The 16,890-nt window shown below is 35.7% G+C and overlaps 1 protein-coding gene across 8 annotated transcripts in view; it reads right to left on the reverse strand.

Annotated features, from left to right (window-relative positions):
* Synd (protein kinase C and casein kinase substrate in neurons protein Synd) overlaps positions 1–16,890 on the reverse strand; it is a 145,265-nt gene that overhangs the window by 83,433 nt on the left and 44,942 nt on the right. Inside the window, exon 1 of one of the 8 annotated variants that reach the window (XM_076126268.1) lies at positions 1,247–1,396. The exons of 3 other annotated variants lie outside the window; for them this stretch is intronic. In XM_076126268.1, the coding sequence (XP_075982383.1) occupies positions 1,247–1,308 (62 nt within the window). In that variant the 5' untranslated portion in view covers positions 1,309–1,396. Of the gene's footprint in view, positions 1–1,246; positions 1,397–16,890 lie in introns of those variants that run through there. 4 more of the 8 variants (XM_076126269.1, XM_076126276.1, XM_076126274.1 and 1 more) reach the window with 4 other exon arrangements.

Raw genomic sequence — 16,890 nt, forward strand, 5'->3', positions numbered from 1 at the left:
AACTTTTAACCTCTATTTCTCCACACAAGAAAAAGAAAAGACCAAATCCAGAACACTTTCTTCTAAAAATCTGCACAAGATTCCTTACACCAATCACATCTCGCAATTAAACAAACCCAAGCCGCCTTATTATAAAGGCACGTTAACAAACGCGAGTGCACTAACACAATTAGCGTGATGACGTACTGCGTACAACATATGTACAGTACAGTACATATGTAGCTCGCGATGACTTAATTGTGAATGTCAGGTGCAAGGTTGAACAGCACCTTGCGATGCCGCTTGATTTAATTATAATAGGAATATTGATACATGTGTTGTAGTTACTATATATAGTGTGAAAGGTTAATGTATGGTTTGGTTTTTCGTGGTTACATGTAAAGAGTAGATTTTAAGATTGAAACAATCTTTACAACAATTATTCTACGGTGGTTCTGACACTTTCTAGCCGGAGTTCAATTGAAGGTAAAAACCATTTTAAGTTATGTCCCTGAGTTGCTATCCAAACGTTACCTTCGAACTAAGAAGATACCCAAAATTGCTCTGTTCAGAATAATGGAAATTCATTTTAAAATTTGGAGAAGTTCAAGGCCAAAAAACAGCTGTAACACCGAAATATTAGTTTCCGAAATATTATTAGATCTTGAAGATCTATTTCCAAATATTGAGCAGTTTCATATTTTAAGATCCAACACTAAGAGATTTGACATCCCTATTAATAACAAATAGGTCATCCGTTTTATATTCACCGCTCTCAATATTATAGCACGTGATTCACAAAAGTAGTAATTACAAAAATAAACATGAGTATTTAAGAAATGATATCACGGTTGCATATAAATAGCACGACACTCAGCCGATACCCGCCAGACATTGTAACGCCGTAGAAAACACGTTTATAAAACTGAAAATTACGTGTGAAAATAATCCTTAACACAACACCACCAAAAATACCCCCCCTTCCCCTCTTCGTTAATACTTGAAAACGTATTTAAAGAAATACTCTAGCAAAAATCACGAACGCGAATCATACACCTTATCACTACATTACTACGCAGAAACACCCTTTTAAAAATATAAGAACACGATTTCACTTACAAGAAATTAAACAAATCACTTCAAAAAAATGGGAAACCAAAAAAAAAATTAACCGTTTTTAAACTGTAACACACTTTCACTTACAAAAAAAAACAAATCAGTTCAAAAAATCGGACACCTTAAAAATCACAAAACTTAATTACATTACCTAACATATTGCAGGACATGGTGCATTTTCCCCTTACACCGGTTCCTCCTGCACCGAGTCATGGCGCGATGCGCACGCGCCGATCACTGGCGACTCACACGTATGGTAATTGGTAAACACTCGCGCCGGATCACTTCACAATGATCAGGTGGAACTATGTGATTGTTTCTTTTTTGTTCTAAGAATTCTGGAGTTGTGATAGATTGTTTTTATTTTGTAGATGGAAATATTTGGTTGTTAATATTTCTACGTTACGCCTACGGTTCTAAGGGCATGTGCTGAGAAAATCTATAATTCTAGATGTTAGTCGAAAATGTATACGTAACGATAAGCGAAGACTTTAACGTGGATACGACTACGTTCTTAACCCTTTGACCACTACGGTCGGCTATACTCGACAAATCAGAACGTGCTCACGACACTATATTTTTGTCGACTGAAGGGTCAATCTATAATTCTAGATGAATACCATTCGAAAATGTATACGTAACGATAACTAAAGACTTTAACGTAGACATCTTATTCCCAACGCAGTTGGCAAGAATCAATTTTGTCACACGAACAATATTCAATTAACTATGAATAAAATACCAATTAGTTTTGTGCCATCTACGACAGACTCAGGCATATTTTTCTACAAAAACTCATTGAAAAACCAAATTAGCTATAAAATCATAAATTACAAATATAATTAGATACCGATACAAGAATACAAAGGTAACGTTTTTATTCAAACTTTTTGTGGCAAAGAAGCTGAATGAAAACCGACGTGGAAGATTTTATAATAGATATGAATAAAAACCTGTACCGGCTAAATTATGGTATAAATTATAGTATTTAACAAGAATTTAAAAGACTTAAGAATAAAATCTTACATATAAAATTTCCATGTCACTATGTTAGTTACCGTACTACTCCAAAACGGCTTGACCGATTCTGAGAATCGGCCAACATCTATTTTTCATACCCCATATTTTTTTCTTTAAATTTATATGGCAAGACATCGTTTGCTGGGTCAGCTAGTAGAAAATAATTTTATCTAAAATCATGTAAAAAAATCTTTACCTTGCAGAGAACCGAATAGAATATTTCAACTGGCAACTTCAAACTAACAGGAAAAATAATGTAATCGAAATAAAAATCATATCTTTAGGATCGTGTGACGGTGTCTTTGCGGAATTTACGTCCACGTTAATACAAAAAAATATTTAAAATGACGTAATATCAGAAGGACCTTTACACGACAAAGATAAAATGAAACCTTGAATTTTAATACGGCGCTTAATGAGTGAGAGAATATGATGTGGCGATGACGGACCGTCACTAATGTTTATTACTTTGGCACACGCTAAAAGACCCATTTCATCTCGATATTTCAAGAATCGCAGCACTAGACTCTTTAGTATAGTTCGTTGAACTTGAATATTAAAAAAACATTAGGCTAGAATCAGAATTGTGACCTTTGGCTATCAGTTTATACACCTAAATGTTTTAATCGAAATTATCATTTCTCACACATACATTTATAATATCACGCCTTTTTCCTATAGAAGTAGGACAATCACATAGAACGCCACTTAGTACGGTAATTTATAATTATTTCAATAGACACGATAGGAAGCTTCCTCATTATAGAAGAGTCTACAGCGTATTGAAAATTATGACACGTATGAGTCTATCAAAGAGAAATGGCGGTAGTATCAAATATCATAATACTAATGTCAATAGCAGTTATCGTTTTCAAAGACAACATAATGACCGTTTCTCTTCCAATACGAAATATTGTATTATAGCATACAATACAGATGCTATAATAACATTGTATCAATGTGACACTAAGGATCTCATTTGAATATGATTATTTCTATCTCTTTCTGTTTTGTGAAGTTAAGCTGAAGAGTAAAAGAGAAGGATGATTGTAATTCGATGTGCTATTTTCTTAGACTATTGTAATATTGATTCATCAGACGTCAAATATTTATGTATACTCGACTATTTAGCATAGATTTTGCAATGAGTCGTGAGGAAAGCATTAGCGTTTGCTTATTTTGTTTGCTTGGATAATGTCATCAATGTTTTGTAATAGGATTCTGCTACTGTTTACATATGGCATCGTATTTTTGAGCCATAGTATTTACGCTATAGTTTTGCGGTTCTTTTATAGGTTCCTTTGAGTTCTTGAGTCCTTTTTCGAGAGACTTTAGAGTTTAACTCAAAAATAAACTGTCGCTAAAGTTAGTAGTCATTTATTTCGAGCGAATATTACACGGGACCTAAGAAACTATCCTCATGAGACAAAGTAAAATGTCACAAAAATAGTTACATCAAAGTTAAGTCTTAAAAATAAACTTTACAGACTCTACAATCTCAAGGGAACAATATTTATAAACACTTTATTTTCGTAACAAGTCACTGGATATAAGTCGTAATGAAAATGTATAACACAATTTGCAAAGTCAAAGGAGAAGTTGAAAAATGGGTCAACGATTTTAAGTCCCGAGGGGACGTTTCATCGGATAAATGCTTATTGTTTTCAAATATTGTTCACTGAACTTCTAATAACGGAGGTATTTCATTTTCATCAACACTGGAATATAAGTAAGATGGATTTATGGAGTATTGAATCATTTTAAGACTTATTTTTAAAGGAGAATTATTATCATTCAATTGCTACAGATGTTTTTTCTGCAAGGTATGTATTAATTGATTTTGTGATCACAGATTTTTGCTACAATATCCTATTTTTTTATTAAGATTTTCGCATAGTTTATAACCTCTATTTTATTCTAAGGTCGAAACTGTTTTGATCCGACAAAATGATTGCATCATACAAAATTCCCAAGAAACACGGTTTGGTCACCGCAAATTGACGCGCCGAGATTTTCTCAATTACACATAATGTGTTCATCTCACGTAATGTTTCTATTTCACATCAATTCTATCCATAAAACTGGGAACGTTGAAACTTTCCGAGATATGCAAAAATGTTACCGAATAGGTGATATTGAAACAAAATAAAAACAAACTATCGACTGTTTGGCACCACTCCAGACACTTTTCGACTCATTGTAAGCACCTTGGTAAATAAACAAACACACACATCCACAGGCACAATTGAATAGAACTTCAAGGCTCGAACCACAGGCTTCACACAGACATTTATAGCAAAAGACTCTCGACCTATCGAAGGCGCAAACACCGAATGGTATCTTAAAATTGTAAATGGCGAAAAACCACTAATTATTACACTTACTAAGAGAAAAATCAATCAAATTTCGACTTTGTGTCAAAGGAAATTGAGTATAGAGTTGTTTTTATCGTGTGTAGAGATCAATTTGTAAGAACACGACCTTGAATGTTAGACTTGATTCATGCAAGTTAGCGTGTTAGTGTGTTTCACACAGTGCCTATTGTATTAGTTAATTGTGAATTTGCAGTAAGAATAGTCTTACAATCGACTTATTATGTACTTGATGTTTATAGATTACTACTACTTATTATAAAATGACTTATATGGAGGAGATGCGACGGTAATTATAGGAATTCTACGCAGATAAGAGGTTTTTATGATGCGAAGATATTGACGTAAACGACTCTGTTTATGTAACCAGTTATAAAAGAAAAAATATGCATATGTACAGTTCTATATAAAGAGAAAGAAACCTTATAATGGGTGCTTACACATAGATTTTTCTATATTGAACTACAAATATGATCGTTCGTAGCACGTTGCTCTCACTGATCGAAAAGTTTCTTGTGTTAAGTAACATTAGCCACGATTATTCCAAAGATGAGGTTTGAGCTGAGGGCCTTCCGAACAGAAAGACCGGGTTGTTATTAAGTTTTAGCAGACATGTACAAAGACTTACATTAAACTTAGGACCTAATAACCAACTGATCAAACGAAAGAATGATGAAAATAATTTGAAGAAAAGGTGTGCGAACATTTTACACATTTACAAAGAACAGACAATATAATAACATAGAGTCGTCCAATTACTAGAGTCAATTACAAATAGATACGTCTACATTAAACGTTCTAAATAAGGTGATATGTCGTTAACAATGTAATAATAATATTCTTTACCTATTAATGAGAATTTAAGACAGGTGGTTGATTTTATTAAACCTTTTTGTCTAGTTCTAACATCTGCTAGTTACGTTCATCTGTTCTGCACCTGTTGTAGTTTTTTATTTGTTTACTAGACCCTATTAATATCTAATAGGAAATGGAACTATTAATTCAGGTTTCAATTACAATTAACTGACAGTTGTGTGTGACTAGAAAGTATATAAATATATTGCATATGCCGAATTTGAAAGTGTAGTTTATTCAGAATATGAAGTTCTTAAATTCGTAGCTATATGACTACTTATCTATGATCACATGACTATCACGGGCTTATGTATAATGATGAACTAACAGATTCAATTACCTCTACATAAAATGGGTTTGATACACTTTGTAACAAAATTTTGAATTCCGCTAGATTCTAATAAGAGTTATACAATAAACGTTTCTAGAGCAGAAGTGTTTCATAGTTAATTGTATCAAATTTAAAGTGTAAAGTAATAGCTACATATAAGAAAAACCCACAAATCTTTGTAAACTACATGAACATAATAAATCATTCACACTTATATCAAACTAAGCACACAAAGTCGGTCGAACGCGGAAGGCTCACGAACAAGGCGCCATTACAACTAATGTTGGTCCAGCTGCATTCCCCTGCATGAAACCCATAAAACTGCACGTGTATTAGCTAACTTAGGAAGACAGTTCCCGTGAGAAGTGCGACTGGTGTATGTTTGTCTCTTTCACACTTAAAACGAGTGACAGGGATAGAGATATGTACGATATTATAGTTCTTTAATACTTATATGTATTTTGAGATTTACTTTAAAATTGATTTGTCGGTAACAGAGGTGATGAATTCAATTGCAGAATACGTATTTCTAGATAATGATGGTTGATCGAAGTAATAAAAAATGAGAGAATACGAAATTCTTGGTATATCAGTAGTATCAGAGTTCGGTAACATATCCAGATAGTAGGAACAAGAACTTTTCCAATGAAAATAAGACAGAAACATTTCCGAACTATTTTCAACGATTTCTTCGTTGAAATCCAACTTCAAAATATCCAATTTGAACAGTAACAAAACAACAGAAGCTTAAACAATTGTTCTAAGAACCTAAAGTTATTGGTTTCATTGTTCTTTGTAAGTAGTAGTAGTTCGTTGTAGGTAATAGTTGATTGCGGTACCTTAAGGTGTCAAAGGTTATTGTATAAAGGATATTAATTAGAGGAACAATAACAATATCGGTATGGAGAAGCCTCGGGAGAAATACTGAGAAGGACGTGTATTTAACCGGAGTTAATACTGGAAAGCGAACTTGTATACCTAGTGGTAATTAGTTATAGTTTTGGTTCTATCATAACAATTAATTTAACTTAAGTATTTCGTCAGTTTCGTAGTAAACAAAAGCTTTAAGTTTTTGTACGTCTTTTCTTGTAATTGAAACTCCTGTTTTGAGCTTAGCTAGTTACTAGATTGCCAGAGAAGTGAAGTAGTTATATAGTAGTTAACTTAAAAATAAAACAATATCTTTGTCTACTCAGCAGGCACCTTCAATTTGTTTTAAAAAAACTACATCGTACACTTGTAACTACATGTATCATGGAAAACGCCAACCTCTAAAAATAATAAATCAGTTACAAGAATACTCTATTCCTGTCCAAATTCATGCAGTTTTCCGTACTCCCGAATCAAAGTAATCAGGCCAACATTCTCTAAATCTATACAGTTCCTATTTATCCAGTTTCCGAGATTGTATGTGGTCTTCACAGACATAGGTGGGTAATATGTATGCAAATTCACCAATAACACATTTGCAGATCCCAGATAGAACTAACACGAGCTTCAATTTAGTTATGTCTGTTCCAATGTAGTCAAATACATTTGAAATCGTATGCTATTGCTACGATAGAAAGCGATGTAATTTTATGTGTTGACTTACACAGCATTATATACCGTATATATGTAGCTTTACTTACTAGTATATTTAAAATACCTTCAGGATTATAAATACGTATCCAAGAACTTTTCTTTGAAGTGAAGCGAACATGCGTTGGCATAATACTGGGTTTTCATACATATCATGCTCAGTAATCGGGCAAGTCCACTACGATTCAACCCTCTCTGTTTAACATTGAAATCTCAGCAACTCATCTAGTATCGCATATATACGGCGCAGTGGTCGAGGCGGTAGACCTAGTGACGTCATCAACACGAGGGTAGGGGGTGAGATAGGGGTGGGAACAGGGGACTGTGTCCATGTGAGATAAGAGACACGTCATGAGCACGCCCCGACTATTCTGACAGATTCGGACGACTGATTGTTTTTTGTTTTTATTTTTGTCTGCAAACGTCTGTGGTATTTCGTTCAATTGCTTCGTCTGGAGTAAGCCTCTAGGTCCCATATGTATCAAAATGCAAACAGCAGGACAGTTAAACAGTTTCGATACTTAGAGAATCGCTCTACATATGTAAAACCATAACTATGACGTCTTTTCAAATGAATCTTCTTCAGATATATTTCTAAAATTTATGAGTAAAACGGATTCACATCGTAGGTACGAAATTCTCTTTTATGAAAAAGTCTTCTATACCAATGATCTAGAACCATAAGCAGTACCTATAGGTGAAAATATTTATTTAGGATGTAGGTAGGATCAGTACCGAACAATATCTACAAAGCATTAACTTTATCAATATAAAAGTTCCCTAGAGAGTCGTTCAGAGAAACGTGTGAGCGTATTCAATAAGATCTGTATCGGTAAATTGTATTTATGTACGGCCTATACTTATACAACACATATCTAATGCTATTACTGCCGTAAATTATCACGCCTGCGTTATCAAAATCTGGTTTATGATGTTTTAAAGGACTTCTTCTATGTTATCGCTATTTAAAGTGTTAAGTAAGTAAAGTATGATAAGGTTAAATTTATTTTGTCCCCCCTCCCCATGAAGTGAAAAAGTTACCTCATGAAAGAATAATTGACTATGTACGAATCTTCAACGCTTGTTTCGACAACATGTTTAGTAATAGACCAGGTACTTATAATATTTGTAATTTTTTTTGTGTTCATAGTTCACGAGTTCGTTTTTTTTCTATTGCTACTTAGGCAAGAAAAAGAAAAATACGCCACACTAAATTTTTAACTGAAAATACAACCATATTTATTCCTTCCTTCCTAAATCCGTGTTCAAACAGCCACGTGTTACAGCACAGAGGCACAGACAATGTGACGCCATTGTGAGTACACAAAGAGTGCGAGGCCGGAGGGAAGAACTAACCAACTGTGTCCGAAAGATAACCGGAGCCGGGGATTAACTTGTCAGACAACTTACTGATGGATAGCAAGGATATCTTTGAACAGGAACGTTATACGAACATTTAAGAACATTCTGTCTTCGTTATGATTTGGCATTTTGGTTTTACTTACTAGTGTCGAAGCTGTCTACAGGTTTTTTATTGTAAAGTTTAAGTTGTGCCTACTTACCGCTAGCTGTTTTATTTGTGTCGTAGAGTCAAATGCCTTTAGACGACTGTAAAAGTAAGCTAAATATAAATACCTAAAAAGACAGAGATGCTATTTCAATAACATTAAATCTAAACAGATTAAACTCATTTCTATCCCACTGCCACGGAAGTCTCTTTCCAGAATAAGAAAGACGTCAGGGCTTGATATATTATAATCATGATTAACTCACAAAAGCTCGCAAAACATTAAAAAGAAGACGAATATTTAATCAACACCTCTTATTATTTTTCTGTGTTTATCTCTATTCCATTGTTTACAATCTTCATGACAATCGGATAAGTTTTATCCTGCATTCATAAGCTTTATAAAAGGTCCACTTGTAGTTAGATGTCAACCATTTTTGATTTTGGTGTTATGCTTGAGTAAAAAGACTAGAATAATAAGTCTAGAATAATAGAATAATAAGTAAATTTTTCGTGAGTTTAATAGGCAGCATGTTCTCTCAGAAATAATCAGATGGTCTTTTGTCACAGACGACGTGACGGGAGAAACTAACATTAGTCAAACTAATAATATATTGCTTACGTAACACATCACTAAGCAAGCCAAATAAATATATTCGTTAAGTATAAACCCATGTCATTTCAGCAGGTGCTAAAACCGTCGGTATTCAACCCAGTGTTACAAAGTAACTCGAAACTTCCCAGCTATTTGAATACGTTGCGTAAGCTTTGAACGTCTTGTCGAAACCTAATTGAAATTTGTACTAAATTAACAACTTTGCCAAACGTGCGAATGAATTTTGAATTGACTGTTACAGAATTTATGTTTATTCATGTTGATTTGTGTGAAATAAGGCATTGGTGGTCGAATATTAATGCGTCGTAAATCACGCTTGTTGATGTTTGAAATCGTGTGATAAACTACGAGAATTAATTAATTTATGATTGATTTAAAGTTTTTTACAAATATGTGACTAGAGAAGAATTTTAACACCTGTGCTATCGAAGGCTTTCGTGTCAGGTAGGTCTTAAAATATACATGTATCGACTCAAGTATCATTATATTAGCATTTTTTCGCCGAAACCCGAGTATCAGTAATCAGAGAACACCATTTATGAACAAGTATTGCCTAGCTTATCAGGTGGAATTATGACCGTTTATTCTCATTGATCACCCTATCAAATAGTAATTCAACGCGAATCCGAAATACTTATAACTTTACACTTACAAACCGTGAAATAGTCTCTAAGGGTCACATAGGAATCCAAATGCAAAATTATTTTGCACTGCGTCGAAATATCATTTACCCCCGGTTTCTGAGTACATTTAGCGGCAGTTTATCTATTCAATAGCGTTATTTTTGTATGAGCGACGCTAATAAGCGAGCGTAACGCTATTGAATAGATAAACTGCCGCTAAATGTACTATCGAACAAACTGAATCATGACCCACCATGTGCTCATTTTCTAAAACGCGTCTATATACGCGTAGGTCGAAATTGGCTTGAACCTTCGTTTCCTTGGTGATGAATTTGTTATCTGTCATTATTGTACAAATCTTTGTGCGCCAATACAATAATGCTTTGCTACCGTTTTCAACAGGCTCCGTGGCGTAGTGGGTTGATGTTACGACTGCGACGCGTCAGGAGTGGGTTCGATACCCACTCAGGGCATGGTTTATTCAGCCATTATAGGAAATAATGTAACTATAAAAATTCAATAATATAGGGTAACCAGCATAGTTATTACCCGGTTAAGGAATTGATACACAATTTTGGTCAATAGTATCTTTATTTAGTAAAACATTGACATAAACTCTATTATAAACGCAATTTAATTATTCTTTCGGAAATAGCATCAGTCCTTTCAATAACTTTATATTAATTCAATATAAAACACTTAAAAACCAGAAATACTAGCGAATACTGTTAATTCAAATGTGTTATCCTTAACAAATATTGCAACAAACTTTTACTTTTTCTTTTCGAACTACACACCTGTCACACAAACGTCGGACATGAGTTCTAGAAATTAAAAATGTTACCAATATTCTAAAAGTGACATATATCGCAATTAATTTGAACTGGTTACTTTAGAAATTAAAATAAACGTATTATTCCTTAACATTAGCAATCACTGTATGATGGGCAATGACTATAGTGGTTACCCTAATCGTTTCACAGATTTCTAAATGACGTGCTATTTGATATTTGACACAAATAGGTTTTTACGTAGTGAAAAGAGTTTAGACTATTTACATTCTACATTCAAATTAAGAGTGATTTATCGAAAACGTATCTACGCCCTGTAATAACAAAGGTCAAAGTTGTATGTAGTCGTAGATACATCATAACACAGTCGTATGCATGTTTAAAATGTCCTAAGTGCAACTTTGACGATAGAGACGAAATTCTTACTGTTTTGACGGTGTCAAGCGAATTATCGGCAAAATGGGTCATGAATCAGTTGGTTCGATAGTACCTCAGAAACCAGGGGTAAGTGAAATACAGCACTCAACTTACATACAACATACAGCCAGGTTTTATCTACTACAATTACCAAGGTCCAAAATCGGCAAAACGATTAATAATGTCAAGGTTGGGGTCCACGAGCGAGTAGCGATCGTAACGGCTACGGTAATGTGAGCTCACTAATACGATTTTCCCTACACAAGTTAGGAATGGGAACTACACACGCCTACGCACTCCGCGCAGACTATTAGGAAACTCATTTGCAATTGACAGTTGAATTGATGCTAATAGGTTTTTTCCAGATGGCAACTTGTATGTATTTTGGTAAGTTCAAATGAGTTTGTCGGACTTTAATCAGAAGTTGAACTTATTCCTAATATTGTCAACCCTCAATGTAACTAATTCTTAGTGCTCATTCACGTTGACTCGCGGGCGCGGTGGCGGGCGCGGTCGCGAAATATGATGCCGGCTCCACATTATTGCCGTGAAGCTCCGTGAACAGACGCGAACGTGAATGTGGACGGTTTTCACGGGGTCCACGCGCGTTCACGCCTGTTCCCCGATCAGAGTCGGTATTAAAGTCCCGTGACAAAGGGTTCGCGCGGCGTTCACGCATACACATACACATTCACGGCCCCGGCGCAGTTTACTCTGGACTATAAAGGGTCGTTTGCAGTGTCTGTGCGCGCGCTATGGAGTCGCGCGAGTATATTTGGCAAAATGAAACTGAAATGCTCTTTTTAGAGCATTACCATTAACAGGGACACAGCTAATAAAGTTATCGCAGCAGCAGCTTCTACGTCCATTTCGCGGAGGGCTTCGAACTATTGTGAGCATTCCGTGAATGTGGAGGGCATGGAGTCGGTCCGTGAATTCACGGCGAGAATACGCGCGTGAATTCACGGCAATAATCTGGAGCCGGCATCAAACATATGGCGATGTACCGAAGTGTTCACGTACAAACCGTTCGCGCGGTCTAAGTGCTCATTCACGTTGACTCGCGGGCGCGGTGGCGGGCGCGGTCGCGAAATATCAAACATATGGCGATGTACCGAAGTGTTCACGTACAAACCGTTCGCGCGGTCTAAGTCGCGGGCGAGCTAGCGGCGTCGCGCGCGGCCCGCGTGGCGCGCTCGCGCCAATATCAAACGCGTGAAGATGTTCGTGTGTGTTCACGTCGAACTAGCGGTGGCGGGCGCGATTCACTCGCGATTTCAAGTAAGATCAACCAGTTTGAGCCAGTTTGAGCCAAACGCCCGCCTGGCGGCCAACGTGAACACAAATCGCCACGTCCCCGCGCTCGCGACCGCCACCGCGCCCGCGAGTTCCAACGTGATGCCGGCTCCACATTATTGCCGTGAAGCTCCGTGAACAGACGCGAACGTGAATGTGGACGGTTTTCACGGGGTCCACGCGCGTTCACGCCTGTTCCCCGATCAGAGTCGGTATTAAAGTCCCGTGACAAAGGGTTCGCGCGGCGTTCACGCATACACATACACATTCACGGCCCCAGCGCAGTTTACTCTGGACTATAAAGGGGTACCTACGGACCGTATAATGCGCTCAAATTTTCAGATTATAGAAAAATGGTGTGAGGAACAACAACTTTCTTGTTTTTGACATCTATATAGTGGTATAGGGACACAGCAAATAAAGTTATCGCAGCAGCAGCTTCTACGTCCATTTCGCGGAGGGCTTCGAACTATTGTGAGCATTCCGTGAATGTGAAGGGCATGGAGTCGGTCCGTGAATTCACGGCGAGAATACGCGCGTGAATTCACGGCAATAATGTGGAGCCGGCATGAACAAGCACTAAGTCGCGGGCGAGCTAGCGGCGTCGCGCGCGGCCCGCGTGGCGCGCTCGCGCCAATATCAAACAAGTGAAGATGTTCGTGTGTGTTCACGTCGAACTAGCGGTGGCGGGCGCGACTCACTCGCGACGTCAAGTAAGTTCAACCAGTTTGAGCCAGTTTGAGCCAAACGCCCGCCTGGCGGCCAACGTGAACACAAATCGCCACGTCCCCGCGCTCGCGACCGCCACCGCGCCCGCGAGTTCCAACGTGAACAAGCACTTACAGTGGTGATTTCTTTGTGTCTTTTTTATGAATCAGGATACGAAATTATTCGACAATTGCGTTAATAAATCTTTTCATTCCCAAAAAAGAAAAAGACAGTCAGTTGTATAGATCTAACTAAAATATTATTTAGGCACGGTATGTATAAGTTACAGTAAAGTGTAAAGGTTAATTTTCTAAAATCCTAACAGCAAAATTAACAATAAAAACATTCTAAAAAGTAAATTATTGTACATAGTACAAACAGTTGTAAATACTTATAATGATCTCGTTAATTCAAGCTTACGTTCAAAAGTTCAGAATGTTCAATCAAGCGTACCAATATTGAACCGGTCGAAAGCATTCAACAAACTTACAACATTTAATTCTATTGTATAAGTCGTAACGGGAATGTTTTCTACAAGGATATAAACGTTTCTGCTGAATCATTTGATGTCTCATCTGATACTGACTTTTTTACGACTGAACTCATAAATACATTAAACGTGTTGGTGAGAACGAGTATCTTCTTGAAATGATACAAGGATTAGGCTTTAAGTTAAGCATGGGTTAGGTTAACTAAATAAAGATACAGACAATAAGGCATCTATTTGTTATCACCAGTTGAAATTTTATTTATTTAATGGTATTTGAGAAATTGTTTTTCTCATTGTATTTGGTCGAAATTTTAACTAGCTGTACTACTTTGTAAGATCGAGCGAAATCGAAATATCAAGATTAAGTAACAATACAATAAACAACAAAATAAAAAAAATGATTGTACTGGTACTCCTAACTAAAGGACCCTTTAGTTGGGAGCTCTACGGCGCTAAAGACAAATAAAAACTACCCACAACAAAAAGTCCACACCGGCTGGGATGTCCCGACGTTTCACTAAGTAACTTCAACGTGGTTCGCTCCACAATTCAATTAACGTAAGCGCACAATTAACACTAATCTTGTTAACACGCACCGTCAGAGATTAAATACAACACAAGTTTATGTTTCACACTCCGAAACACCCAGTTACATGCAAGGGCTGAAACCGAAGAAATGACTGGTAAAAGTTCTTATGGACTGATACTAGGTGCAATCTTAATCGTTTTAGCAGGATCATTAGCCTCTTATATACACCATTCCATTTTCGACCTCTTCTGGACCACAGTAACTTGCCCTATGCAATCAGTCGGTCATTTATTTTTACCTTTGTGTTATTCAACTTTTGATTTTTGTCTCCCAACACATCTGATGTTATAAATCTGACATTATCAAGCTACCTAACAAAAATGCAATCTTTTAAAAGGTCAATCCTAATTCACTTCAGCAGGACTGATTGAACAGACAAAATCTGTCTACAAAGAACAAATTTTCAAACGAAAAACTCAAAACAAACGTAATCAAGGTAGCCTGAACTTTGGACAGTAAATACACAAAGTTTCAACTTAGTACCTACGTACAATTTTTAAAACGGGTACAAAACTTTCCAATTCAGTGCTTTGGTGCTTTCCTTTGACTATCCTATTGGAAATACTTAGCTAATTGGGTTCAAAGGTTACAGGGAGTTCGATCAATAATCGCTAGTTGTAAAACTTTCTTGATACTTGTTTGGGAAAACTTTCAAAGCTGAACTGTGTATTTAGTGTCATTAATTTTAAACAATGGAGAATGTTACTAGGTATGCCAAATCGCTTGAAATTTTGACTCAGTAAAGCCTGTACATGTACATGAAAACTAGTTTTTGTTTTAGTCAAAAATACCCAGTAGTTTTGATTTTACAAGCATTCAAAGTTTCAAAAAATATCGAGTCCCGCTAACAGCGTGACGTCATAGTACACCATGCCGCGCGGGCCGCGTCCCGCTTAATATCAAGTCTCCAGCCGTAGATGTAATAGCTTATGCAGTATTTTATTGTGTTTTCGTCTGCTTATTACATTTAGAGTGTAATAATAGTAAATATTATTAAAAAAGACTATGTGAGCCAGACTTAGCGTAATGTACAATGACGTCACACCGATTCGCGCGGTTACAACTTGTTTTACTTATAAATCGGAAACTAATTGACGTATCAAAGTAATTCTTCACTAGTATTTTTTTATTTTTAACAGAGAATATGGAGAGCTAATAATCCAAATTTGTTAACATTCTCCATTACGGTTAAACGAGCTCCCTTGTCTTGTATGAAATAATACCTGGCCTAAAATATTTAGTTATGCAGAAATAAATATAAAACTCCGCTGTAAACTAAGATGAAATTAAAAATCTATTATCAAGTAAAGCAATAAAAACGCAACAGTTATAATACAACAAAAGTAACCAACTTTCATAAAAGATACATTTAAAACACTATTTACTTTACAAGCTTAAAGAACAATCCTTTTCCTGTAGCTTCATCTCTTTTTACTTTACATTACGAGAAATCCTAAGATAAAGGGAGACATAAATAGTGATCAAGTAAACAAACAAACACCTAATTTACGTATTATTAACAACCAGTATATGGAATCTTACATCATCTCTATAACCACCTACTCGTAGTTCATACATTTGTATTCATAGCTATTAAACGAATCAATAAGGAACGCCCAATGATCACTATGTACCTTATGTAAATATATAGTTCTGTTTATCACATCAATAAAGACAAGGAGAGGACGGCTTTAAAATTTTATTAGTAACGCGGAAGTTGTGTTTTGTAATTATAATTAAATTAACATAGTATAAACATTAGATTAAAACTACCAACTGCGTATTATCAACACAAGATAACCTTAAAAATATAAAAATAACACGACTAAGTAAAATATTGAATTGAATTACTTATACAAACTTAAGTTTAATAACAGATCATAGTACTTACTCAGTTTGTTAATTTATTTATAACTTGCAACATACACTTCAAATCAAATCAAAAACATCCTTAAAAAACTTCGCAAATACAACAAATCAATCAAATCTACATTTAATTGAAAAACATCCAAATGTAAAACGCAACTTGATTTCAAATGAATAATCATATTCTTTAGTAACCCTTACCCCAAACCTTTTCACACCCTTTGAAATAGAAACTCAAAAACGCAAACCTGAAAGTAAACCTTAATATTATCACGTTTCATAATCAACAGCCTTTCAAAATACCGTAACACAAGCCAAGACCTTTACCCCCCGGGGTCTGGTCCATAGGAACAAATTGCGGTATACCATACCATCTAATTAATGCATTAAACCTGTATTATACAACCAGTGATTAGATAAATACGTAGACAGGTCACTGAACTCTAAGTGCCTAAAGGTCCTAATGACTCTATTTAAAATAGCCGTTTGAGGTCAATTGTGTTTGTGAATATTTGCAATATAATTTTACGATCGCGTTAAGATAAAACGTTTTAGATATGGTAATATAAGTAGAGATTGAAGTTTTTAAGAAAGTCTGTGAAAGGATATTTTAATAGTGTAATTATGTATAGTTAATCAATCGAGCGTTTCTAAGAAGTTTTTATTTTAATCTTCGAAAAGTATTGAATTATTTAATTACAACTATCATTCAAATTCATATTCTAAGAAGAAA

This window comes from Anticarsia gemmatalis, chromosome 18 (genome assembly GCF_050436995.1).
Source record: "Anticarsia gemmatalis isolate Benzon Research Colony breed Stoneville strain chromosome 18, ilAntGemm2 primary, whole genome shotgun sequence".
Taxonomy (NCBI): Eukaryota; Metazoa; Arthropoda; class Insecta; order Lepidoptera; family Erebidae; genus Anticarsia; species Anticarsia gemmatalis.